Source organism: Carya illinoinensis, chromosome 6 (assembly GCF_018687715.1).
Source record: "Carya illinoinensis cultivar Pawnee chromosome 6, C.illinoinensisPawnee_v1, whole genome shotgun sequence".
Classification (NCBI taxonomy): domain Eukaryota; kingdom Viridiplantae; phylum Streptophyta; class Magnoliopsida; order Fagales; family Juglandaceae; genus Carya; species Carya illinoinensis.
Window position 1 is genome coordinate 35,136,388 of NC_056757.1, and position 27,968 is coordinate 35,164,355.

The window sequence follows — 27,968 nt, forward strand, 5'->3', positions numbered from 1 at the left end:
GTGGGTTAAGTCAACAAGAGGCTGGTGATGAAGTGGTGAAGAAGTGGTGGCCGATGGTGGAACAACGACGGCGTAGGGAGAATTTTAGGTTGTGACTTGGTGGTACGCGTGGGGGTTAACAGTGGCACAGTTGGGGTTGAGAATGTAGGGGGAAGGTTGCAGGCCTGTGAGGAACGGTGAGATGCATGGTGGTGGGCTGGGATAGATGAAAGAAACGGTGTGGAGGGGGAGGGCTAGGTCACGCGGGCTGGGGGGGAAGCAAGGGAGGAAAAGAAGAAAAAGAGAGAGGAGAAAAGGAAAAGAGAAGAAAAAGAAAAAAAGAAAGGAAAAATGAAGGAAAAGAAATGAGTTACAGTCTTTTCCAACTCAAGATCTCAAATAGATTTTAAAATGGCAAGTTAAATATAATAATTTAAACATAGTGACTAAATAAAATAAAATAATAAAACCCAATAATAAACTACTTTAAAATAAAAAGCACAATAAAATAAATAAAAGTCAAATAAAAATACTACAACTCAATATTAATAAAATAAAATAGTTAAAGCCCAATAATAAATAATTTAAAATAAATAGTATTTTAAATGCAAAACAATAATTAATATTAAGAAAACACAAAAAAATAAATTTCACAACTTAAAAATAATCATAAAATAAATCCAGCGATAAATTCGATAATTTAAAACAAAAGAATTAATATTTTAAATCAATTAAAATAATTTTTCAATAAAAATATACTAAAATACGGGGTATCACATCTGTCTTGTAATTCTTTAGTTATTTGTTTGGATGTTTTAGTTTTTTTTATGCCTGAGTTTGGGTCTTATCGTGCATTTGTAACCCTTAAATGTTGGGTTGTAACCACGGTTTTTCTCCGCTACAAATGAGAACAGTCAATAAAATTGAAGTACAATCATCTTCTTAAAAAATAATAATAATAAATAAATAAATAAATAAAAACCGTCTCGCTATAAGCTTCTGTGGAGCCAGCAGGATTCCTTGAGAGGGCGTGATACGTCACTTGAATCAATGTCTTGAGGACCAAGTCTACACAAACTGATCCCTGGATTCCATTTCACTCCCATTTTTGTAAATTAGCTTTGCCTCGGAAGTAAGGAACGAGGCCATGCTCAGATGTGAACACTGCTAATCATATTGTCAAAGGGGTTTGTTAAATGTAACATTAATCATTTAACGATTCCTTTTGACAATATGACATACCGCAGTACTAAAAATAACCTCCTCCTGGAATCAACCACTTTGGCCACTTTTTCTCTTACCCCAGACGACCTACCCACCTCCAAGGACAAAAGGAGGGGGAGTCAAGGGGGCACACATGCTTTTACCTACTCTGTGTATTTTATGCCAATAAATTAAGGAAATTGCTTGACATGCTTAGCCGACTTTAGAAATTTCCCTGCCACTCAATTTCTTGGAAAGGTCAGTACGTATTGATGTAGCTCCACAGATATACAATTCGACTTTCCAGTATTTTCTTCAGGCAAAAGCTTTCAATTGTCTTGTGCTATTCAAAAGCTTATTGGATTTCTGGAAATAGCATCAATAATTTGACCGTCTATGTGTATGCATTATGCACGAAACCTTCATCCCTAAGCAGTCAGATTAAACATTACACATCATCAACTAACTAATTTTGCGAACTTGCTTATATAATTTGGCGGAGTTTTCGTCCACTCGAGCATGCATGAATGACTGGCTAAAAAATTCAAAGCAGGATCCGGATCCATTGTCAAAGTACCAGGATATCCACCCGCATGATTATTATTGCTTGGGTTCCCTTAACTAGTTCAAAAATATCATTTAACAATGAAACATTCAAGGCACCAAATGGCATTCAGTGAAAATGCTGCAGAATGGATGGTGAGGATATAATCCAAGGCTTCTCAAGTACATTCATTCACCGAAGCACTTAATCATGCTTAATTAGTGCTATTATACTAATTCAATCGTAAAACAGAGCTCAAGCTCATAAAAATAACTATAAAAATGAAAAGTTTCTTCGACATAAAAATTGCGAGCTCAACAATGTCCTCAACAGGACAACGTATGTACACCAGGGAAAGACCATTTACATACGTTGTAATTGAAAATCAATAGAGGCCCAAAAACTTCCACCAAAATCCTCCAACTACTCCCCAGATGGAGGCATTCGTAAGAGCCATTATGAAGCCCATTATGAATACATCGGGAAGGTCAGCGTAACCAGCTGTTGAAGAACAATAAAAATCTAATTAGACATCACACTGCAATAGATTTTAAAAGGACAAGAGAAATAATAATATTCAAATACAGAAGAATGAAAGAATATTGACATCTTCAAATAATTTATGATCATCAATCATAGCAATAATCAGAACAAAAATAAATGGAACAAGATCATTTATTTCACAAAGGTATCAAGCACAGTGAATGGTTTCACACGCTCATCACAATATTTCATTTTCAAATGAAGTGGAACAAGATCAAGGGCTATAAAAATAAATGGAGACTTCAACTCTCCCTGTCATTCTGGTTAATTGACATATACTAATTATTAGATGATAACTTGCATTAAACAGCACAAAGGCCTACTAGTCTACTACATACCCAAAGACCCACAAAGAGACTGAAAGAAGCATTGTACCAACCATCGCCCACTCATTTCTGGTGACAGGGCCCATGTGCTCCAAAAAGTTTATAATTTGTATGGTATGCATTTTGTCCTCTGTAGACAAAAGATCATATGATTCTTTTTTACTCATTAAGTTGTCTGTTTCATCGCTGATGGTCACATGGCCTCGTGCATTTGAGCTTCCATAGCTATGGTATACGTTAGTTTTATTTTTTAGAATGAATTGTGGTGGTTATGCTTTTCTGTTCATGTTCTCTTCATTTTTCTCCTGTCATGTTTCCCTGGTGATCAATTATGACCTTCCAAACAATCGTGAGATATACATTCATCGCATTGGTCGTTCTGGGTCGTTTTGGAAGAAAGGTACTATTATTATTGTTGTGTTGTGGATAAGCTTATATATTGATGCTGTTGCATGGCCTTTGTTTAAGAAGTTGATTTTATATAAATATATATATATATATATATATAAATATATGTATTGCTTTTCTGCTGCATGAAAGATTTCAATACACATCTTGTTGTCTCTAAGGTGCAAAACCCAACTCAGTAACAACATATTATTTGTGACTGCAAAATCATACAAATAGTTAAGATCATATTGATCAATTATGCAGAGGTAAAACAGAGCTCAAGCTAAATAAAAAAGAGAAAAAAAAAATGCAAATAATCTTTCTTAGTTAAAATATTTTTCATAAAAAATAACAGCAGTTTGGTGAACAATAATAATAATAATATGAACATAAAGCCTGTTCCTTTCCTTTTCCTCCAGTTCTCTTAAATAACTAACTCGCTTTATTGGTTTTCTACTACAATCTTGAAAGTCGATGATTTGTCGTACTTGCCTTCTTTCTGCACAAATTGATATTCGCATGAAGTGAACAAAGGCAATCCTGTCAATCTATCGAAGAAAACTCGGCTGCCTTCTTTCTTTTTCGCGGCCTCGGAAGCATCCATCCGGACATGTAGCAACAGATGACAGTAAGAACAAAACCACTTGCAGCTCCGACTCCAAACTGCCAGCCAAAGATTGTCATCTCTTTCTCTCTCGAAGAATGAATCGGAGTTTGTTCAGATTCACAAGTACAGCCCACACGACACAGCCCGTTGTTTTCGTCAAAGCTTCTATCTGGGAATGTATCGAACTGACCTCCTTTTGGGACTTCCCCACACAGCTGATTATATGATATATCAAAATTCGACAGAAAGCTGAGTTTTAATAGAGAATGAGGTATTTCTCCTGACAGTTTATTATGAGACAAATCCAAAATCTCCAAGTTTCTCATTGTTGATAAACTCCCTGGAATAGTTCCCGATAGATTATTCTCTTTCAGCATCAAAACATGCAACTCCTTCAGATCTCCAAAACATGGGCAGATTGGTCCCTCGAGCATGTTGTTGCTTAGGTCTAAAGTTGGTCGAAAGCTAGAAATCTGCTTATAGCCCAACCTTTGCCCACCTTGTCCACGAGTGTAGTAGTAAAGCTGAAAGGCTCTTGAGAAAGGCTCTTCTTCTAATGAGATGTTCCCGCTTCTGAGGCTCTTTAATTGTGTCAAGATCATTGGTATCTCCCCATTGAGAGAGTTATCTGACAAATCCAAGTAAAACAGGGACTCAAACTTTCCAAACCAGGATGGAATGCTTCCACCCAAACGATTCCACGATAAATCCAAGAGCTGCAACTTAGTGCAACTTCTCAACCATTGTGGGATTGAACCTCTAAGATTACATTTGGCAAGAACTAGACCCCTGAGGTTCTGGAATTGTAGATTCCAACTATCAGCCACTTCTTCGTCATAAAAGTTCAACGTAAGGAGCAGCGTACTTAGGTTCTTGCAGTGTTGCAGAATCTCAAGAGCTGAGGATATATTTTCAAGACTGTTGTTTGAGAGAGAGAGATATGCTAGAGCGTCAAGATTCTTGAAATTATTGGGAAGTTTACCATGTAGGTTGTTATGGGCAAGATTAAGAGCAGCCAATCTACGGCAGAAGGATAGACCATCAGGAATTGGACCGTGGAACAGATTAGAACCAAGATTGAGGAAGACCAGATTTTTCATTGCAGAACAATTGAGATTGATTGGACCACTTAGAGAGTTGTTGTTCAAGATGAGCATTTGAAGTGACGGCGAGTTCACAACAGAAATAGGCAAACGACCCATGAATTTATTTGAGGAGGCTGAGAACTGCTCAAGTCTTGTAAGGCTCCCAAAAGCATCTGGAAGAATTCCAGAAAACAAATTAGAGGAAATATCCAGTTTCTCAAGGTTGGAAAGGTTAGCAACTCCATTCTTCAGCGGCCCGGAGAAACTATTATCCTGAATATGCAGTTCACAAAGATTCTGCAGCTGGAAGACACCATCAGGCAAACTTCCTGATAAATAATTCCCATGAAAGGAGAGATGATGAAGAGAGGTACAATTTGCCAAATCTTTTGGAATTCCCCCAGTAAAATGGTTGTCAGAGAAGTTAAGCACTCGAATAGAAGAAGATGATGCACACATGCCTCCGTTGATAGGACCAACAAATTCATTAGAGCTTATGTCTATGATCTCTAAGTTTTGCAGTCTAAACAAATCATCAGGAAGTGAACCGCTTAGAAGATTATCAGAGAGGTTTAGAAATCTCAACTGATCAAGGTCTGCCAAGGATTCACAGATCTTCCCCGTGAGTTTTCTGCTAACAAGTTCCAAGCCAACTACCCTTCTGCCAGAACCAGTGGAACTATCACAAGTGACACCAGTCCAATTGCAGCAATCAGGAGAGACCACGCTGTTCCACCCAACAACCACCGATCCTAAGCAATTGGATAAACCAGTCAATGCTTTAAGGTCATTTGAATTGCATGCCAGGCTACTAGAGCTTGAGATCGAAACCTCGAAACGGAAGGCCAATAAAAAGAAGGACAGAAAGAAACGTCGGAAGCACATTGTATGCGAGTACAAAAGGAATATTTGGAGAGAGGAGAGGGGGGGAGTTAATCTAGAAGAGGATTTGAAAGCCCATTTTTCTTTTCTTCCTTTTTGGTCCAGTTCATCTCTTATCTTTCTTAGAATCCCATGAGCCATTAATGCTTCTTCAACTGGATTTCAGATGAAAATGACATGGAAGGGACCAGCAATAGGCGTAATGATTTACAATTACTTTACCTGCCGTGTAGATAGTAAATTGGGACGAAATGGATTGAAATAAAAAATAAAATTTGAATGATATATTATTTTTTAATATTATTATTATTTTAAAATTTTAAAAATTAAATTATTTATTATATTTTATGTAAAAATTTAATAAAATTATAATAATAAAATAAAATGAAACATTTTTATATCCGAGCGTATCTTACTTAATTGCGACTCGATTTTCAACAGTTTCAATATTTTTTACGTAGTCGCTCCTGATAGATAACATGCATTTGTGGAGCCAGCCAGGGGATACCGATTGGCAACTGATCCTGCCCGATATATACGGATGTAGTAGCACGAGAAAGCCGGCGTCAAGAGAGTTGAAAAAGCGACATAATTGAAAAAGCTTGGCAAAAAGTAGTCACCGTTTCTGTGTTCAGAGGAGCTCTGACCCTTCCCTTCTTTCAGGCCGTTTGATGGTCTAAATGGCAGTTTTAAATATTTTAAATTAAATAATTTTATCTCATTTTATATAATTATTATAATTTTTTTTAATATTTATATAAAATATAATAAATAATTTAATTTTTTTAAATTTTAAAATAAAATTTATATTAAAAATTTATATTATAAAAATATTTTATTTAACTTTTAACAAAATATTTCATCTCATTTGAACTGTGTAACTAATGAGAAGTCATCTTATTTAATTATTATAATTTTTTTAAAATTTTAAATAAAATATAATAAATAATATAATTTTTTTAAAATTTTAAAATAAAAATTATATTAAAAAATTATATTAGAATAATATTTTATTAAATTTTTAACTCTATTTATTTTAATAAAATATATTATTCTAACAAGATATTAAGGAGAGATTTAGATAGTAAATTGAGTTTAGATAAGATAAGAGTTAAAATAAAATAAAATATTATTAGAATATAAATTTTTTAATATTATTTTAGAAAAATTGAATTATTTTTTATATTTTATTTAAAAAATTAAAAATAATTATAATAATTAGATTAAAAAATTAAAAATTATTATGTTTAAATATTAAAATAAGATAAAATAACTTGAAAGAATTTAATATCCAAACCGACTTACCTACCGCTTTTGACAACATGATATACTGCGGTACTAAAATAATCCACTTTGCTCAGTTTTTCTCTACAACCGGTCCCCCGACTACCTACGAAGGAGTTGGGAGTCAAGCGGCCACACATGCTTTTACCTACTATCTGTATTTTTCAAGGAAAAAGTTAAAGGCAGGTGATTTCGTGTACCCCTGCACACGAAATCCACGTGGCTGCCAGCGGGTTAAATAAAACGGTAGTTATAGAATGCGCTAAATGAAGGAATTATGTTAAAAAGAAAGAAATAATATTTATAATTATAATTATGTACGTATCTAACAGTTTTTTTAAAAAAATTAAATTAATATAAAATTTATATAAAAAATTAATTTTTTAATCATAAATTTTATTATTTTTTAAAACGATTGTATGATATTTACACACCCTATAACTACACGTAAATTAAAAAAAAAACGGTGCGTACCAAACAAAATGGACTCCTAGGGGTGCAAAACGGTGCGTCTGGCAGTGCTTTCCGCTTCTCTTCGCTGTGCGAAATCGAACTGAACAATGAACATTCGCAGCTCCTCCTCTGGACTCCCAGACATGCGAAACGGTGCGTACGTCTAATTTATTGGACAGGGCGGTACGTATTATCTGAAGGAAAAAACTTTCAACTGTTTTTTTATTACTGGAAATAGCATCAAGTTGTCAAGATACCAGGATCGGATCCATTGTCAAGATACCAGGATATCCACTTGTGCATGCATACTACATGAATGACTGGCTGAAAAACTCAAAGCAGGATCGGATCCATTGTCAAGATACCAGGACATCCAGCCCCAAGATTATTGCTTGGGTTCCCTTAACTGGTTCAAAAATATCATTTGACAATGAAACATTCAAGCCACCAATTGGCATTCAGCGAAAATGCTGTAGAATGGGAGAGGATATATTCCAAGTCTTCTCAAGTACTATTCATTCACTGAAATTAAATAAAATATTATTATTATTGTTATGAGATTTGAAAAGGTTAAATTGAAACTTGAAAAAGTTAAATTATTTATTATATTTTGTATAAAAATTTAAAAAAATTGTAATAATAAGATGAGATGTTTAAAACAGAGCTCAAGCTCATAAAAATAACTACTAAAAATGAAAAGTTTCTTCGACATAAAAAGTGGGAGCTCAACAATGTCCTCAACAGGACAACATACACCAGATTTACTTATGTTGTAACTGAAAATCAATAGAGGCCCAAAAACTTCCACCAAAATCCTCCAACTACTACCCAGATGGCGGCATTTGTAAGAGCCATTATGAAGCCCATTTTGAATACGTCGGGAAGGTCAACGTAACCAGCTGTTCAAGAACAATAAAAATCTAATTAGACATCACACTGCAATAGATTTTAAAAGGACAAGAGAAATAATAATATTCAAATAAAGAAGAATGAAAGAATATTGACATCTTCAAATGATTTATGATCATCAATCATGGCAATAATCACAACAAAAACCTTCTATTTTCCATCACTAACGAACCGAATAGCAGAAAGTAAAACCCTCCAAAAGAAATGGTGGAAATGAGAAACGGAAACTATAGATCAGAACCATAAGTGAAATGAAATAAGACTAACCCTCGTCTAAAAGCAAGGATAAATGAATAATTTACACATGACTGTATAAAAGAGTCGCACCTCCATAGTATACAGCAGCCTGACCGCTGCTATAATGTGTTATAGCACCGAAAAGATTAGTGTTGTAAGCCAAAGCCAGAGCTGCCAACATGCCAGGAACCCCCGCTGCCAAGTGCATTGCAAGGAATGCAGAGTATAAAGCTCCAACATGACCTGTTTGACTTGCAAAGAGGTAGTGGATCAAGAAGTAAGATGCCTGAAGAATGCCAAATGCCGCTGACCAACTTAGAGAGAGAGACTGGAGGGACTTGGCCACACTATCAGACATCCAGGCGACGATACCAAGGTTTGTCAATTGTCCAGCCATACCCACTAGAACCGCAAACCAAGCCAAGGTATCCCATGCTGATTTTTCACTTAAGCAATCCTCCCAATTCAGGACTCCCAGCAAAAGGAGTATCGATAAGCCTATCATTGCACCTACAACACTTGCTATACCAAGAGCCTCTCTACAGACCAACAAAATAGTCGTTATTCAGAAGCCTAACAGGACAAAACAGATTTGAATAGAAACCACAACTTGCAAACATAATGAGTTGCGAACTGTGATCTAAAAAATATATTATATATAGCACATTCTATATATACACTAAGAAATAGAATGATTATTATTGGGAATATGATCACATTCAAACAAAAGCTCCAAAAATGGATCAAATATAGAACATATTTCCGTGCAGCATTAGGGAAATTGGTCGACACATTCCAAAAGATACTAGAGATTATTACTCATGTGATCAGAGGGCACTGTCATGTTGATTTAAGACAACCCACATTTCAACCTTTCACTTCTGATATTCTGAAACCAAACCATGGGAATCCCCAAATCGTTAAACAAAAATGTGCAGAATACGTAGCATATTTTTTTACTGCTATCGCTTGGAACTTTCTGAAAGGTATCAAGCACAGTGAATGGTTGCACACGCTCATCACAATATTTCATTTTCAAATGAAGTGGAACAGGATCAAGGGCTATAAAAATAAATGGAGACTTCAACTCTCCCTGTCATTCTGGTTAATTGATATATATTACTTATTAGATGATAACTTGCATTAAACAGCACAAAGGCCTACTACATACCCAAAGACCCACAAAGAGACTGCAAGAAGCATTGTACCAACCATCGCCCACTCATTTCTGGTGACAGGGCCCATGTGTTCCAGTTTCCTTGCAGCCATGGCAGGGGCATCTGGTGTATCTTTGGCTTCAGGAGGATATAGCTTGTATAAGATTAATGGAGTAGCTAGGAGACAGACAAGTGCTGGCAAACTAGCAGCCTTCAACCAAGAAATCCAGGGGCTTGTAATGACCACCCCTAGCTCCTCGGCTAATTTGAGGCAGAGCAGGTTTTGAGCTGCAGCAGTTAGGAAAAGAGCACTAGAGTTACAAGCAGACTGTCACACACACGTGAGTAATGCATTAGTCACCGAGTTGTCACATGATAACAAAACTACCATGAAGATGGAACGATACACATTCAAAAATCATAACGGAACAGAGCATAATATGCCTAAATGCTGAAAAAAAGAATTGCAGAAATCTTCCAATGCACCTCCATCTGTCCCAGGAAGACAGAGTAATTAAAAAATAGAGGTATCCGGTAAAGAGGAAATCTCATAATCAACCTTCTATAATGACATATATAAATATGAACATGCCTAAATGTTCCTTTATTCTCCAATTGATCTATTATCTAAAAAGCGTTTTCAAATATGAAAATAAATATTATCTATAGTAGCACTAAAATCATCATTTTTTTAGGCAATACAAAATAAATATTATCAATTTGAATGAACGTCATCTGATGAATACATGATATCACTAATAATGCAAACAAATGCGGGAATTTGTGTTTTCTATCTTCCAATATCGGTATCGATTAAGCAGCAGTAAAAAACAAAAAACGTACTACATTTATTGTGATCATTATCTATACAGTAACAGTATCCGTTCAACCTGAAATTGGGACTGAATGAGATAAGACCCGAGCTTTCTTGCCGAGGGATCCCCCGGTTTGCTCCCGGCTGAAAGCGACAATGACTTGATTATCGGCAAGAACACGCCACCAGCCCTCGCGGTGGTGCTCGGCATTGCCGGCGCGATAAGCACCTCGCTAATCGTCAAGCCGTATGACAACCCCAGGGTACTTTTCCCCAACCACTTGACGAAATAGGTGGCGATCCTATCCCCCAACCCGGTCTTCACGAAACCGCGGGCGAAGAAGAAGGAGATGACAATCAGCCAGATGACCTCGTTGGTGAACGCGGCGAAGGCGCTGGAGAAGGTCAGCGTTTTGGTGACGATGGAGGAGGTGAGGCCGAGGAAAGCCCAAGCGCCGACGGGCAATGGGCTCAAGACGAGGCCGGCGACGGTGGAGAGGAAGATGGAGAGTAATTGCCAGGCCTGGGGAGTGACTTGTGGGGGTTTGGGGACGAGAAAGCGGACAATGAGGCCAATAGAGATTGAGATTATGAACGGGATGGGTTTGGCACCTTGAGGAGGAGGAGGCGGAGATGGGTTTGTGGTTTTGGAGGAAGAGGAGGCGTGAATTGGTGATAGACGTGATTTAAGGAGGGAAGGCTTTGGGATAGGGGGAAAGGAAGAGGAGGAGAAGGTGGAGAAGGAGGAGGAGGAGGAATATCGGAGGGTAGGAAGGAAAGGTGGGGATTTGGAGATGGGGCGGGAGCGGTGGAGGAGGAACGAAGTGCGGGAGGGGAGAGAGAAGGAGGTGGAGATAGAATGCAGTGCGAAGCTCTCCATTTGTTTAGCCAAAAAGCAGAGAGCTTTGGTAGTGGCTGCGGGATGGGGGTGGAGAAGAGTGCACTGCAGAGCAGATTTGAGACACAGAGAGAGAGAGAGAGAACTTCCGAAAGGAGAGGTGGAAGACAACAGTATTACTGTTAGATACAATCAGTGTGCGTGCAGGTTTTGTGCGGAGGGAAATCAAATCTATGGGAGGACTGAAGACATATACAACAGTTAAAAAGAACAGAAACAGCAGAAACTTCCGTTTTATAAGGTGTTGTATTGGCTGTATATGAAACTGAAGGGTCAATAACATCTGAATTTGATAGGGGAATGGTATCTGTGTTTGGTTGGCCATGGTATATTTGGACTGACGTCAGCTATTTTGTGGGTGCCAACTCCCAAACCAAATCATAAAATTAAATAGATAAATGAGAAATTTCTTATATTCCTTTATATATATATATATGCTTGTTATATTATACCTATTAATATTATATATATATTATATGATTTTAACAAACTCATTCTATTTTTATTTTATTATAATGAATTGTCATTATTCATCAACTCTGAAATCTTTCTTTAAAAAATAACCTATGATTTTAATAGTTATAACAAAAATAATAATAATGCTACATACTATATTCTCTTTCCACTTTTATCACATTATTGAAAATACGACAATTTAATCACTTTCAAATAATCTTTTATATCAAAAAATAAAAAGTTGATAAAAAATATTATCTTATAATAGTAAAATGAAAGTGGGATCAGAATATGTCATTTAGAATTTGTTATTATTACAAGTGTCAAATTTTATATAGAGTTTTGTTGTATATAATCACTTTTATGTATTTTTTATGCATTTTATTAATGTAATTAGTTAAATCAGTTATTTTATATTAAAAAAAATGATATAGCTATTTATATTAGTGAAGCATAAATTTTTTATTTTATATAATGAGAAGAATACATAGCCCTATTCATAATATATACCTATGTGTATTACATACGTATATATAGCAAAAAAACTTTTTCAAAATGTGGCGCATCAACAAGTGATATTGAAATAACAAGTTTTAAAATAAAGATTAGCCGGGATAGGCGGAGGCAGGGAGGGATCCCTTTCAATGGCTAGAAAGGCCGATGAAGAGGTGGTCAAAGTGGAGGAAGTAGCGCCTTGGAGTCGCAATTTTTAAAGCCATAGATCTGACCCAAACCCAAAAGAATTAAGAAAGAGTGGGGCCATTTTCTCTGATTTCCACGCCCCTCTCATTTTTTAACTCCAGCCAAAATCACTACACCCACCGGTCACACAACCTATCTCTGTCACCCGCATGCTTCCTATTGGATGTCAATGTTTTGCAACAACTACGTGTTAAATTCTAACTACTAGTCCTGACCAATAAAATTTTAAAGAAATAATATTTACAGTCGTAATTATGCAAGCGCCGCGTAGTCTTTTTAAAAAAATTAAATTAATATAGAATTTACATAAAAAAAAAAATCATAACTTTTTAATCGAAAATTTTACTATTTTTCAAAGTAATTATACAACATCTACCCACTTCATGACTGTACGTAACCTTATTCATAATTTTAATACTATATTTCCATTTCTTTTAAAGTTATATCTGATATTTTGAAATGTTTATTGAGACTTGTGCCTGTTGGGGTTAAATCAGTACAAATGTTTTTTTGTTTATCCAAATCAAAATCAGTACAAATGTTAAGCCTACTAAAAGTTATCCTTTCATCGTATATTTTGTTTTTTTAATAGTAAAATTATCTTATCTTATTGACAATAAAAATATACTAATTACGAGTCAACAATTTTAAAGAGTTATATTATGTACACTCATTTTTATATATTTTTTATTTGATTAAAATAATTATTATATATTAAAAATAATATAACTAATCACATTTATAAAATATACAAAATATATAAATAAAAATAACTCTATAAAAAATTTATATTAAGAAAATGGTAATGATATCCTTCCAACTGGTTAACAACCAGTTTACAAGTAAGGTAATATAATTTTATCACTTTATCATTAATAAAAATATTTTTTATTATTATTATATTTTACATATTTTTTAAACATTTTTAACCATTAAAAAAAATTTTAAAATATATATAATTTTATTAAGAATCACTTCTTTAATTACAAAATCATAAAATAAATTTACATAATTTATTATCAATTCTTCTACAGGCAGTCGGGGAGCTGCAAACGAGATGCAGTCGGCTGACGTCAGCCGTTAAAAAAAAAAAAATGGCAGAAAAGTTCAAATGCGGGAAACTGTGATCACCAAAAGATTTTGGTTGGCGTGTTCTACAAGCTTCAAGCTTGGGCAAGCGAAAATGGAAGTCTGAGCAGGTTTCGGCTTGGATTTGCAGCTTGTTCGGGGCGTATTCTTCATGCATTCGGGGCGTCTCCTTCATGCTGCCGATTCGGGTCTCCTTCATCCAGCTGATTCCGAACCTTTTGGTTCATGCAGCTGATTCTGAGCAGGTTTTTGTTTTGTACAAAAGTGGCCTGAATTTTTTTTGGGTTTCATCTGGTTTAAAATGTTGAAAGAAGCACGCACCACAAGGGACTGAACCCAAGCGCCAGAGCCGTGGAATAAGTACGACCTCGAAGATTCAAGAGCAAGGATTGATCACCATCTCTTTTCCTTCGGCATTGTCGTTTGTAAAAAGAAACTTGGTAATCCCTTCGTGCTTCTTCTGCGTGTGGGTCTTCTGTAGCGTGTGTATATTTTTGATTTAGATTAATGGGAGAGATATGAATCTGTATGGGATGTGGGTCTTCGTGCTTCATACGCACGCCTGTCAAAACACTGAAAACTCAAATTTTAGCATTTTTATAATTTTGTTGGATCTGTGCATCTTACTCCCATTGTTACTGAGATTGCATTCGGACAGCCCAAGGTGGGTTATAGTCCATGCTAAAAGACCTCTTTTTGAAGCGGTGTGAAAAAGCTGGAAGTTGCCTTCAGGTTTAAACGTGTTTAGCTTTGTTAAGAAGTTGGAAGTTACCCTAAGCTTCAAATGTTTGAAGCTCTGTTCGTTAAAAACCTGGAAGTTTGCTTGAGCTTCAAACGTTTGAAGCATTGTTAAAAACCTGGAAGTTGCCGTAAGCTTCAAACGTTTGAAGCTTTGTGGAAAACCTTTAAGTTGCCTTAAGCTCTGTATCAAGCTTTGTTAAAAACCGAAGTTGCCTTAAGGTCTGTTTGATTTATTGTTAAAAAATTTTTATGATTTGCGTTAAGCTCTGTTTGATGGAGCGGGAGTCTCGAGTCTCCATTTGGTTGAGGTGTCCGTGATCGTGAAATAGAGGATGCATGCATGCAGACACAGACCTGTGAAGCTATAATCTCTACATTTTGTGTAATGCCAACAAAATCTCTGTGTCTAAACATTTATTTTTTACTAACAGATAATATGATGAGATTATAGCACTATGCTTGGTCTCAGTTGAAAGGCAAAGATATTATGATGAGAAATTGACCACGCATCATATGTTTATTTGTTTTGCGAATTGTTTTGGTTTATAGTCCTTCAAATATAGTTGTTATTATCTTTATAATAATAATAATAACAGTCTTTCAAATATATTTGTACTAAAGTTTTTAATAATAATAATAACAATTCTTCAAATATATTTGTTATTATTTTTATAATAATAACAATTCTTCAAATATATTATAATAATAACAGTCCTTCTAAACTAATAATATTATTTCAATGAGAACATTATAGGTGGTGGTGTTGGGCCAGAGTATGCTTTTGAATGCTTTGTTTTATCTCTTCATAAAGTTCAAATGCTTTTGAATGCATTTGTTTTATCTTTTTGTTGATGGGGCATATTCCTTGAATTACAAGAGGTTATTTGCTTATTTCCATGAAATGGTTGAATTATATGTTATTATTTCTCCAAGTTATTTGTTTTTTTGCTCCTTGATTAATATGAACTGGAAGACATATCTATGATACACTTTAGCGGAAATCTGCTTATTACACTTTATCCAAGTTATTTGCTTTTGATTTGCTCCTTGACTTTAAAGACTTTCTTGTATTGACTTTTCAGTGATCAGAATTTTTATTTGATAGCATGGGAATAGGGGATGAAAACCCATCTCTCTCAACACCATTCAGTGTAGATCCCTTGACCAAGGTATGTTATATGATTTTTATAGAATTTGTTACGTCAATAGCATGGTTGCTAATTGGGTACCGGTCTTTTTATGTTAGGCCATCCCAACCACTGCTCCAAACTTTCCAATTTACATGCACGGTTACTATGGAGCCCCACCTGCATGGTCACCGGCTATTATGCCATATCCAAATGCACACCAACTTCAAGCCAACATTCAGATGGTGATGATCGAAGTTTGTTCCCCCCCCCCCCCCCTCCTTTTAATAAATTTTAATTGCTTTTGTTTTCAACAGAATGATGGTTACCCTTTTCAGCATGGGTTGGGTCGTCCGAATCCTCTCATGGCTACAAGTTCCGGATCGGCCGAAAAATTTGGTAAAGGGGATACACCTAGTGAAAGTGCAGCGCCCTGTTTGTCATCTAGAGTTCAGTCTCAAGGTGAAGAGGATATGCCAGATTCATGGGAAACAAGCGATGGCAATGCCGGGTCACCCCAGGTAGACGAGCTGGGATGTGGTGATATGATTGAGGAGCCAAGAACAGGGATGGAGTTTAATTCTTTAGAGGAATTAAATGGCTATTATAAGTTATATGCTAAAAGATGTGGATTTGGATCCATGACACAAAGGAGTGAGAGGGATGACAAAGGGAGTGTCAGATATGTCACTCTTGGTTGTGCTCGTGGGGGAAAGGCTCGGAATAAAACGACGAACATGGGCAAACCACGGCCTACAGCTAAGACTGACTATAAGGCAAGGATTAATGCCTTAAAAGTTGATGAAAAGATGAAGTTGACCACAGTTAATAATACACACAATCACGGACTGAGCCCACAGAAATCGCGCTTCTTCCGTTGTAATCGTGAAGTAAGTGAGGTTGTAAAAAGAGTGCTAGATACTAATGACCTGGCTGGCATCCGAATGAACAAGAGCTTCGGGTCTCTTGTTGTTGGCGCGGGAGGGTTTGAGAACCTGCCATTTTCGGAAAAAGATTGTCGCAACTACATAGATAAGGCAAGACATCTGCGACTTGGATCAGGTGGTGCTGGAGCGCTACGAGACTATTTCTCTCGGATGCAGTACAAGAATCCCGGATTCTTTTACTTGATGGATTTAGATGATGATGGGAGGTTAAGGAATGTATTCTGGGCAGATCCACGCAGTAGGGCAGCATATCAAGATTTTGGTGATGTGGTAACATTTGACACTACGTACTTGACGAATAGGTACGGGATGCCCTTCGCACCATTTGTTGGTGTAAATCATCATGGACAGTCGATTCTATTGGGGGCAGGGTTAATTTCCAGTGAGGACACAGACACTTTTATTTGGTTATTCCAGACTTGGCTGCAGTGTATGGATGGATTAGCCCCGCCAGCTATTATTACTGAGCAGGACAGAGCAATGAAGAATGCAATCGCTGTTGTATTTCCAAAAACTCGGCATAGATTTTGCTTGTGGCATATACTTAAGAAAGTCCCTGAGAAGCTAGGCTCTCATTGTGCCTACAAAAGTGGCCTGAAAAGTCAGCTAATGAAATGTGTGTATGACACTCAAAATATTGAAGAATTTGAGAAATCCTGGGAGCAGTTAATTAGCACATACACGTTGCAAGAGAATGGCTGGTTGTAAAGTTTGTACTCTGAGCGCACGTATTGGGTACCGGTCTTCCTGAAGGAGTATTTTTGGGCTGGCATGAGTACCACACAACGGAGCGAGAGCATGAATGCATTTTTCGACGGGTATGTTCATGCGAAGACAAACTTGAAGGAGTTCGTCGACCAATATGACAATGTATTGAGAAAGAAAATCGAGAATGAAATCAGCGCGGACTTCCACTCCTTTAGCGTTACAATTCCATGCATATCTAGATCTCCTATAGAGAAGAGATTCCAAGAGTTGTACACGAATGCCAAATTTAGAGAAGTTCAGCAACAAGTTATGGGTGTGCTTGATATGAATCCATATCTACTTAGACGGGATGGTGTGAAGAAGACATATCTGGTAGAAGATGAAGTTCGTGTTGAGGAGTTCTGTAAAAATATTACATATTATGTGGACTTTAATGAGGAAAACTGCGAAGTTAAGTGTTCGTGTGGGTTATTTCAGATGAGGGGGATACTATGTAGGCATGTCTTGTCCATATTCAAATGTAATGGGATAAAATCTTTACCAGCGAGGTACATTTTAGATCGATGGAGGAAAGACATCAAACGGAGATACACTTTAATCCACAGTGCATATGACTCAGGGCATCAGCGAGAAGATACTAACAGATATTCAACTTTATTGAATATTTGTTATCAAATGATTACTCGTGCAGCGGGTTCAAAAGAGCATACTGAAGATGCGACAAAAAAGTTAAATGCAATGATTGAGTTATATGGCGACAACCAAGAACCCCCTTCAATGACCAAAATAGGGGAGGAGACAACCATCATTGGTAGTTCGAAGCAAGTTCTCAGTCCACAAGTTGTGCGAGGAAAAGGCAGACCCCCATCCCTGAGGAGAGCATCCAGGATGGAGCAACACATCCGGAAAGGAAAAGCGAAGACGAAGAAAGCAAATTTATTGGGCAAACGTAAAGAGGTATGAATTCTGAAATATAAAAATTATTTTTAATATTCAGTTATTATTTGAATTGATTTATTTATGCAAATAATGTGACTAGATCGATTTTTCTCTTGTTTTGTGTATATCAGAGAGATGGAGGATATACGCCAGCCTAGGACACATGTAGGAATTTATTTGGGCCAGCAGAGATAGATGGAAACATGCAGGTATACATACATATCTTTCTTAAGTAAAAAGGAGGAGTTTTACATATTAACATTAACCACTAATGGGTCAATTTATTTGGAGACTATTTGCCATACTTTTGTGTTTACATTTTGTACTAGACTATTCGAGTCAGCTCAACCTTTGACATTAGCGGAAATCAAAATATGGCTGGGAGTCAAGAAAGTGTAATATTTCTAAACTTTTGATATTTTATACGTTATGTTGATGTTAGCCTAAATATTTTATATTGTCATATTTAACAGGTACTGTTTGGGTTGGATGGATCACAACCTGTACTAGAAGGATTGGATGGATCAGAAGTGCAGAAATGATATGGTGGTTAATTGAAGGAGTTTGTAATGATTTTGGTGGAAATCTGTACAAATTTTGTATTAATTGGGGGTTGTAGTTAATTTTGTGGAAAGAATTGTATTGGTGGTTATATCCATTTCTACATTAATTGGTGGTAAGTGGATTATTTTGTGTAAAGATTCTCAGGGGGCTGGAACAAACTTTGTACAGATTTGGTAGAAAGTTAAAGACATATCCTGTGGAATTGGTGGTTGCAGGAATTTTGTGTAAATAACTAATTGGTGAAAAAAGTTTTGAAATGCCTTAAGTGTTCGACTAGTCTTGGTAGGATTTATGGGAAGTTGGTGGAGAATTTATTGGTTCTTTCTTTTTATTTGTGGTTATAAACTTTGTACAGGACAGGTGGACTCTTGTTTATGTATAGATATTGTGCCCTTTTCAGGTGGTGAAAGCTGTTGTAATTTGATTATGGACAGATGGTTATCGGATGAAAGTTTTCGTAATTTGAAGTAGGACAGGTCTCTTGTTGTTATGTAAATGCACGTAGGTGGACTCTTACTCGCTTCGGGTCTTACAGGGATCGAGCATATATATGCAACCAGTTTGAAAGGGTAGTCAATGCACATGTTCAGGAGACGCACGAGGACTTGATAGGAAACAGGAGGATTTTTTTAATTGTTTATAAAAACTGGTTTCAACACTTAAACCACATCCCGGGACATTACACTTGAAACTGCAGCGCCTGGGCCACTTAAACAAATAATAACAATTCAGTCCCTATAAATTAAAGGAACTAATAAAGAAATTAGATATCCAGATATTTACAACACTAGACTATACTTATGGCAATAAATAAAGCCAGTTACAACACTTAAAACAGTTCATAATTAGCACATAAACCACTACCAAGAAAAGAACAAACAGTAGAAACAAGTTCTCTAACTAATTACAACACTAAATTATACAAACAACACAACTAAATAACTTATAACAATTAAACTACAAATTCAACTAACATAAACCACTACCAGGTCAATAAATAACAACAAAAGACAAGTACAAAACCCAATACACCCGGGGTAGTGTGCGTGAACGGCTTAGGACAGATTCTCTCTCGAGTAGCATCAACTCCATTTGTTGGAGCTCCTCATTTCGCTCGGATAGCACCATCTCTCGCTTCTCGATGTCATCCAATATCTTACGGAGCTCATTTTGAATTTTTTCGACATCGCTGACTCTCTTCTCAAGCTCTTCCTCCTTCCTTAACAGTTTATTTTTTCTTTCTTCTAGATCTGCAGTGAATTCATTAAAGTCTGCCCACTTGAAGAATTTACAGTATGGTAATCCCTGATATTTACACACAAATACATAAAAAGAGTTAGAGCTTTGTTAATATGATGGCAATGTAAACTTGGCTGTAGTACAAATTAACTTCTTGTAATTACCTTTGTGTTGTACTTGGGACACCCTAAGAAGGGTCGTCCAGGATTAGCTTTAGTTTTTGAGTATCTCAATATTGCTTCAACCTCACAGAAGCACAAGGGAGGAGGCAAAGTACGTTTGCACCAGGATGAAGAAGACAGTGATGATGTAGTAGAGATTCTAGCATTAACCATAATCACAATGGAAACAAACACATCAAAAGACACACATAAACCATACATCTATGTTGTTTTCCCACTACTTCATCATGCTGAAGAAGTGTAGTAGAAATAAATGGTCAATCAAGCAATACAATTTTAGCAAAGTATCCTTCATGAATTCCCATTTACAACACTTAAATCATCTACACAGTTGAATAATCAAAGACCCAAGTTTACTTGTAATTACAGATTCACACTTAAAGCTTTTTTAGAATAATAGCTGCATATGGATGTCTTTCTACGTTAAATATGACTGTAACAAATATGTTGCTATGTTAAATCACTATTTATCTTAAAAACAATGACAACCAACTAGTATATATATTTGTTTATTTATGTAACTAACAGCCCAAGTACATTATTAGTATATATAGTATATACTATAGTATAGTAGTATATATACTACTATATATATAGTATATAGTATAGTTGTATATATACTACTATAAATAAGAACATTATTAGTTACATAACAATCAAAACAATCAAACCAAACAGCCCAAGTACATTCTTAAAATACCTAAAAAATGTTGATAAGGTTCCTCTGCTAAAACTGATCCTAAGCTCTGTTTTGAACTACTTTATGTCACTTTAGGTGTCCATCGATCCCAAATGTACTTCCTTATTACATTTTCAGTAAAATTGAGGCAAGAAAACAGTAACCATATGCAAATTAAGGAATTAAACAGCCCAAGTACATTCTTAACAGACCTAAAAAACATTGATAAGGTTCCTCTGCTGAAACTGATCCTAAGCATATGTTTTCAACTACCTTATGTAACTTTAGCAGTCCATCCATACTTCCTCATTACATTTTGGGGTCAAATTGATGCAAGAAAACAGTAACCAAGCTGAAGTCAATGTACTTGTCTATAAATAAGAACATTATCTTTCCCGACATAATTAGAGACTAGAAAAGTATAACAATGACAAATTAACAGACTAACAAAATAACGCATGAAAAAAATAGAATACTTGCCTTCCTTCTGGACTGGACAAGGGCGACACTCTTCCTTCTTCCTTGATGGCCATATTCTAGGATTAGAGCTTCGGGCTGAGGAGAAAATGGTTGGGTTAGGGTTACGGATTCGGGTTCAGGGGAAAAGGGCTGGGCTAGGGTTACGGATTCGGGTTGAGGGGAAAAGGGCTGGGCTAGGGTTACGGATTCGGGCTGAGGGGAAAAGGCCTGGGTTAGGGTTACGGATTTGGGTTGAGGGTTAGGGTTACGGAAACGTGTGGGTTAGGGTGGGTTAGGGTTAGGGTTACGGAAACGTGTGGGTTAGGGTGGGTTAGGGTTAGGGTTAGGGAATGGGAAATGGAAGGGATTCGGGGCAGGGAAATCGCATTCTCGAAACAATGGAAATCTGGGGATGAAGGGAAATGGAAGGGGATCTAGGGACAGAAAAACAGAGAGAGATGATCTTCAAATCACAAAGAAGGAGAAGAAAAGAGTCTTCGATGGACAGAAACACTTCAAGGAGGAAGGAATGGGCTTCGGGTCTTCGAGGTTCTTCTAAAATCGAAACATCGGGAAGGAAGGGGACGGACGAATGAAGGGGCTTCGGCTTCGTTGGACTTTCGAAACTTGAGGGAGCTTCAATGGAGAGGGAGCTTCAATGGAAGGGGCTAGCTGGAGAGGGAGCTTCGGGAAAGCAAGGAGACAAAACGATGGAGAGGGAGCTTCAGGTCTTCAGAAGGTAAAAGGTCAGAAAAAAAAGGTGGGAAACGAGCAAAATTAAAACGGCCCCGTTTTCATTAACGCCACCTCAGCACCGTTTGCACGCCGACTGCAGCTCCCCGACTGCAAGTAGACTTTTTTATTTATTATTATTATTTTAAATCCAAGCTGTGAGCTGGTTGTCAACAAGCGACAAGACTATCATTATTCTTAACGATACGGTGAACGATGGTGTGATATTATTGGTTGGGGACAGAGATACGTCACCCACGCACGGCCGACTTTGCATTTCCCATTCAAGTCGCCGTTGTTTCACAATCCTTTCTACCTTTTATCTAAAAATTTCTATTTTTCTTCCTTTCCCTCACAATATATACAAGGGATCCCCCACCCGCCCCCGCCCCCCCAATCTTGTTTTAAGGAGTGGAGAGCTTTAGGATTTGCGCTTTGGGTGGCTTCAGCAAGAAACAATGGCGTTCATCAACATTTCTTCTCCTTCAACGACACCTCTCTCTCGCCTGCAGTAAGTTCTCTTTTCTCTACATTCTTCTTCTAATGCTTTTATTTTGATGTCTTTTTCACCTCTACATATCATGTAAGGATTCTCGGATATGCAAAATCTAAAGGAGAAACAGCAAACATTTATGATAAAGAACAATTCAAACACATAACAGATTGATAATATTTTTTACCCTGCAATTATTTCTTTCCATTTATATGTCCATGTATAAAGAGAAGTTAATACGTACAAAAGCAATAATTACAGAATAAAAAATATTATCATTCTGTTAACTTTGTACGTGTTAGATTCTCTTTATAAATGGACATAGAAAAGCATCGGGATTAGTCGGGTCTTTGTTACCGGATACCTGGTCCCAATAGAAAAAAGGGAACATAGAGCCTCGCGAATATGGTGTGGGGAATTTCATCGAACATGGATTTTTCATATTGATTTCAGCTGTTATATGTGGGAATGAGATGTGATTTTTCTATTTTATTGGTCTGATCCATCTATTTGTGGATTTTCTCTTTTTTAGTTCTAAGGAGAAGCTATAAGTTGTGGCTTGCTTTTGCTTTCTAATCGCCGAGAAAATAGAGGTTGGATGCCCCAAAAAATAAACCTTTCCCTTGTTTATGTGGTTTGGGTAGTGGAAAATACAAACCCTGCAAAGCCACACAATTACTTGGGCTTGGTTGATAAATAACTCAATGATCCAAACTTTGCATCCCGCTTGGCAGCATTATCAGAAACAATTTGTTCAAAAAAAAAAAAAAAAATAGAGGATGGGAATACATATTGGAACATGATAGTTTTTAGTGGTTTCATTTTTCCAAAAGAAAAGGACACAGTGAGCTTCAAGCATCTGAAAAGGTCTGCTTTCAAAAATAATTTTCTTGAAAAATAGGTTCCTGTCCTAGCTAGAATATGGAAGGTATTTGAGTTTGCATATACTAATTCGGTTTGGAAAATGCTCAGATTTCTGAAGCTGTAATTGCATTGCGAACATTCGTCTGTAGAGACACTTCAAGTTTCATGGTCTTTCCTATCTATTGCTCATGCCCTTATCCTTACTGACATGTTGTATATAGGGTATGCAAAAGCTTCAATTCCTTCAATGGATTGCTCAGTGTAAATCTTTCCCTGGCAAAAGGGTATGCATCTGATTTGCCCTTGATCCAGCTGGGTGGCAAATTTTCCTCAAGTATTCAAGGTGTTGGTAAAACTAGAGCTGCATTGATATCTGGAGAAGGTGACCTTCTGTCCTATGCCAATGAGAATAATATTGAAAATGGCACCCTCAATGGTGATCAATCAGTTGGAATTAAGGTACAACCCGATGCTGTTGCATTTGGAACTCTGGCAGCTGATACCGCTCTTGCGGGTGGTGGTTTTCCCATTGATAATGATGAATTTGATTTGGATCGCCCTACAGAAGGTTTTTCTTCCATCCCAGAGGCCATTGAGGACGTCCGCAAAGGAAAGGTGGTTTGTTTCCTGAGTTTTATCTTGTTACAAACCTATTAGCGTTAGACATCTGATTCTTTTGTCTATACTTTAACAGTTATCTTTCCATCACTTATAATTTATGGTGATGCAGATTGTAGTAGTTGTGGACGATGAGGACAGAGAAAATGAAGGAGATTTAATAATGGCTGCACAATTGGCAACTCCTGAGGCCATGGCTTTTATAGTGAAGCATGGAACTGGAATAGTTTGTGTAAGCATGAAAGAGGAAGATCTGGAAAGGTTACAGCTTCCTTTGATGGTGTCCCAGAAGGATAATGATGAGAAACTCTGTACAGCTTTTACAGTGACTGTGGTAAGTAAATTTCCTAGTTGACAATTTTCTATTTGAAATTTGTATTCTACCATTTTCTGTATTTGATATAATTTATGTTTGAAATAAGAGAGACCCTCATCCCATTTGTACTCCTTCAAATTGAGATAGTTTTTTGTTTTTTTATTTAATTGAACCTATGTAACGCGTCATGTAATTGGATGTTTCTTTTTTCATACATTATTTTTTTGGGACTCCGCTATTGTGTTCAGTGGGGCTGGTACTCATGATTTTCTCCCATCCATTTCTAGATCCTAAACTGTAATTAGATGTTCTCTTTTGAATACTTTCTGTGCATTTGGGCTACACATATTTACTTGATTCAATAAAACTTTATTTTACTTACCAAAAAAATGTATCATGTATTCACTATATGTGCTAGTCTAATGTATTAAAATTTACTGGTTAACTATGTATTTGAGGGATGTTGATGATGGAATACCGATACAACCTTTTAAAAGCTTAATCTGCCATCTAAAACTAGTTATTATGATAGTTGGTTGCCATATAACAGATCCAATTGAGTATTCTGCTTTACCGTAGTATAGAATCGTCTTTTTACATGCATAACCCATCCTCTAGCTATAATGGATCTACATAAATGCCTTACATTATTCTTGTAGGATGCCAAACATGGTACAACCACTGGGGTATCAGCTTGTGATAGGGCAACAACAGTATTGGCTCTTGCATCCAGAGATTCAAAAGCTGACGATTTCAACCGCCCTGGCCATATTTTTCCATTGAAATACAGAGATGGCGGTGTCCTGAAAAGAGCTGGGCATACAGAAGCTTCTGTTGATCTTGCCATGCTTGCTGGGTTGGATCCTGTTGGAGTTCTATGCGAGGTTGTGGATGATGATGGTTCCATGGCTAGATTACCAAAGCTTCGTAAATTTGTTGAGCAAGAGAATTTGAAAATCATATCTATTGCTGATTTGATTAGGTAAAAATTTTCCTCTGTTTTGGATATACACTCGTTTTTCGAGTCTTGTGCATGCTTTATTAGGCCTGTTCTCGAGACTTGCCTTTTTATTGGGTTGGTTCATCACATAATTGATTCAACCTCTCTATCAGCTTATCTGGAAAACCATTTTTTTCAGGATCTGTTTTTTTCTTCTTCTCTTAAATCAACTTCTATATTGAGGGGGTTGCTATGCATATTATTTGTAGTTTTGGTGCTCTTTTGTTAGAACATAAAAGAGGCTCCATTCTTACTTATAAAAAAAAAAACATAAAAGAGGCTCCATTCTAATGTGGACAATTTTTGTCAGGTATAGAAGAAAAAGAGATAAATTGGTCGATCGCTCTGCTACTGCCAGGATACCTACAATGTGGGGGCCATTTACATCCTACTGCTATAGATCCATCTTAGATGGGATTGAGCATATTGCAATGGTTAAGGTAAGCAATGCTTGTAGTTTTGATGCTCAAATAAACTGTAATATTTCATTGCAAGCAGAACCTAAATAAAACTGACTGAAGGGCCAATGGTTTGACTAAGTAAAGAAACCTAAATAAAGAAGGCACCCTATGACACCCCATATGATAAGGATAAGGGTTCTTATAAAAAAAAATTTGATAAGGGTGGGTGGTATATGGGATCTTACGTTGCCTAGGAAGGAGAAGTTATTTCTCTTTATAAGGTTCTAATGGAGCTCCAATTGGATCAATGACTAGTCCTTTTGGAGTATAAGCCATGTGATTTGGGTCTTCCAATTGGGGCGTTACACACCTTGAAGGCTATAATATTCAGATTCTTTTGGTATTAGATTGTCCATATTTTACCATGCTTTGACTCAATCTGTTATTTATGTACATGAATGCGTGTTTGAGCACACATACACAGCCATAATAGGGAGAGCTGCTACTAGCATGGTGACTGAACCTTAAAGATAAATTTGATTGATTTTTCAGATGTAGGGATCTTTTGGCCAATATTAGTTTTAATATGATTTTTAACCATGCTACTGTGTTGATAGGGTGACATTGGGGATGGACAGGATATTCTTGTGAGAGTACATTCAGAATGTCTCACAGGAGATATTTTTGGATCGGCGAGATGCGACTGTGGAAACCAGCTGGCACTTGCCATGCAGCAAATTGAGGCTGCTGGCAGGGGTGTACTGGTGTACCTCCGTGGACATGAAGGCAGGGGAATTGGTTTGGGCCACAAGCTTCGTGCTTATAATCTCCAGGATGATGGGCGTGATACCGTGGAAGCCAATGAGGAGTTAGGATTGCCTGTTGACTCCCGAGAATATGGCATTGGTGCACAGGTACTCTAATGTAGGATTTCTATCGTGCAGGTTTTTACAACACTTTGATTAGTGTTTTACAAAGAATATGAGTTGTTTAATCATAGACTTTGAAATGCTCCATGAGGAAGTGTTTAATCACAAACTAGGTTATTAGTGAAATTTAGAAACTCCTTTAAAAATTAAACATAACTTTGGAAAGTAATTCTCTACATTAATTTAATAATTTTTATTGATGAACTAAGGCTCCTTAAATAGAGCTTACTCGGACTATTAGCAAAATAATATCAAGTGAGCTCCAAAACATTGGACTCCTGCGTGACAGAATTAGTGCACTTTATTAAAATGGACTCAAGACTGCGTCTATAGAGTTCTAAGGTGGCTTAAAGCAAGGGAAATCAACTCAAGTGCCAGTAGAACTCTTCCTCTGCCATGATCAGCATTCTCTTTTGGATGAGTTGCTGCTTGTCTCTTGTTGAACTGCTGTCATTCAAGTCCTATCAAGCCATTCTGAAAACCGTAACAGAGAGTTGCATTCGTGTATCAAGTTTTTAAGGACAGTCAAATTTCATATCTGCTTTATTTAAATACTCAACTGGAATATAACTTGGATAGTAGATACCTTTGACAGCTAATTTGGATGAACAAAGTCCTAAACATTGTTCATTTTACAGCAGTTCCAACCTGAAATACAACACATTTGACAAAAATGTATTGTCTTTGTGACTGCAGATTCTGAGGGATTTAGGTGTTCGGACAATGAAGCTGATGACAAACAACCCTGCTAAGTATGTTGGGCTCAAGGGTTATGGTTTGGAGATTGTGGGCAGGGTCCCATTATTAACTCTGATTACGAAGGAGAACAGGAGATATTTGGAGACCAAGCGTGCTAAAATGGGCCATGTCTATGGGTTAGAATTTAACGGCCATTCAAGTAGTCTCATCGGTGGGAATGGTACACCGGGTGTCAGTGTTGCATCTGATGCTGTTTCTGACGAAGCATAAGTTAGGCTGCCTGCCCTATGATCGTCCATACTTCATGGCATCAAAAATGGGGATTTTAGACACATAATTCAATTCTGAGATACCGGTATTTCTGACTCCAGCGAAGGTAGTAATCTCGATCACATGGATTAATGGGATTCAGTTCATATATCGTTTTGTTTTGTCGATTGAACCTGAATCCAAAACGTTGTTAAATGCTTTAGCCAAAAGCCCTCGCAAAAACTGTGGCAAAGTGTTTTGTGATGTCATTCATTCTTTTAATTCTGAACAAGGAAATTAATCCCATTTTTCATGGAAGTTAGTTTCTGTTTGATGGCATTACGAGTTCCTGAATTATGGCTTCCTAAAGAGGTCACAGCTATGGTCACGAACCTTGTACTTCATTTGTCGAAATGAGAATTGATGCATTTAGCTAGAGCTATCAACTTATTCTTGCTGGTACCATAGGTTTGTATTCAAAGCTATCAATCTCCCTGTGTCTCTGTCTGATTGTCTCTGGTTTA

General features: G+C 36.8%; 4 protein-coding genes across 4 annotated transcripts; 2 read left to right on the plus strand and 2 right to left on the minus strand.

Moving 5' to 3' along the window:
• Window positions 1-3,165: 3,165 nt before the first annotated feature.
• Window positions 3,166-5,697, minus strand: LOC122312457 (phytosulfokine receptor 1-like). Its single transcript, XM_043127066.1, has one exon. It carries the CDS (start codon window positions 5,560-5,562, stop codon window positions 3,529-3,531), a length of 2,034 nt encoding a protein of 677 aa, XP_042983000.1. The 5' UTR covers window positions 5,563-5,697; the 3' UTR covers window positions 3,166-3,528.
• A 2,251-nt stretch (window positions 5,698-7,948) lies between these two features.
• On the minus strand, window positions 7,949-11,560 carry LOC122314081 (dicarboxylate transporter 2.1, chloroplastic-like). Its single transcript, XM_043129489.1, has 4 exons — window positions 10,490-11,560; window positions 9,614-9,927; window positions 8,533-8,981; window positions 7,949-8,195 (listed from the first exon to the last, which is right to left on the minus strand). The coding sequence occupies exons 1-4, from the start codon at window positions 11,291-11,293 to the stop codon at window positions 8,080-8,082; spliced, it is 1,683 nt and encodes a 560-aa protein (XP_042985423.1). The 5' UTR covers window positions 11,294-11,560; the 3' UTR covers window positions 7,949-8,079.
• A 3,845-nt stretch (window positions 11,561-15,405) lies between these two features.
• On the plus strand, window positions 15,406-18,562 carry LOC122312811 (protein FAR1-RELATED SEQUENCE 5-like). Its single transcript, XM_043127461.1, has 5 exons — window positions 15,406-15,468; window positions 15,546-15,683; window positions 15,765-16,993; window positions 17,084-18,038; window positions 18,494-18,562. The coding sequence occupies exons 1-5, from the start codon at window positions 15,406-15,408 to the stop codon at window positions 18,560-18,562; spliced, it is 2,454 nt and encodes an 817-aa protein (XP_042983395.1).
• A 3,665-nt stretch (window positions 18,563-22,227) lies between these two features.
• LOC122314007 (bifunctional riboflavin biosynthesis protein RIBA 1, chloroplastic-like) lies at window positions 22,228-27,894 on the plus strand. Its single transcript, XM_043129373.1, has 7 exons — window positions 22,228-22,386; window positions 23,454-23,847; window positions 23,963-24,184; window positions 24,826-25,148; window positions 25,477-25,606; window positions 26,185-26,481; window positions 27,193-27,894. Exons 1-7 carry the CDS (start codon window positions 22,334-22,336, stop codon window positions 27,463-27,465), a joined length of 1,692 nt encoding a protein of 563 aa, XP_042985307.1. The 5' UTR covers window positions 22,228-22,333; the 3' UTR covers window positions 27,466-27,894.
• The last annotated feature ends 74 nt before the right edge of the window (window positions 27,895-27,968 follow it).

Coding starts and splice junctions, on each gene's coding strand:
- LOC122312457 (XM_043127066.1), bottom strand. CDS start 5,562: ATGTGCTTCCGACGTTTCTTTCTGTCCTTCTTTTTATTGGCCTTCCGT.
- LOC122314081 (XM_043129489.1), bottom strand. CDS start 11,293: ATGGAGAGCTTCGCACTGCATTCTATCTCCACCTCCTTCTCTCTCCCC. Junction 9,928..10,489: donor TCATTCAGTCCCAATTTCAG/GTTGAACGGATA, acceptor TGTGTGTGACAG/TCTGCTTGTAACTCTAGTGC. Junction 8,982..9,613: donor GTCTCTTTGTGGGTCTTTGG/GTATGTAGTAGG, acceptor GTTGGTCTGTAG/AGAGGCTCTTGGTATAGCAA.
- LOC122312811 (XM_043127461.1), top strand. CDS start 15,406: ATGGGAATAGGGGATGAAAACCCATCTCTCTCAACACCATTCAGTGTA. Junction 15,469..15,545: donor GTGTAGATCCCTTGACCAAG/GTATGTTATATG, acceptor TTTTTATGTTAG/GCCATCCCAACCACTGCTCC. Junction 18,039..18,493: donor TATTGGGCAAACGTAAAGAG/GTATGAATTCTG, acceptor CATATTTAACAG/GTACTGTTTGGGTTGGATGG.
- LOC122314007 (XM_043129373.1), top strand. CDS start 22,334: ATGGCGTTCATCAACATTTCTTCTCCTTCAACGACACCTCTCTCTCGC. Junction 23,848..23,962: donor AGGACGTCCGCAAAGGAAAG/GTGGTTTGTTTC, acceptor ATGGTGATGCAG/ATTGTAGTAGTTGTGGACGA. Junction 24,185..24,825: donor CAGCTTTTACAGTGACTGTG/GTAAGTAAATTT, acceptor TTATTCTTGTAG/GATGCCAAACATGGTACAAC.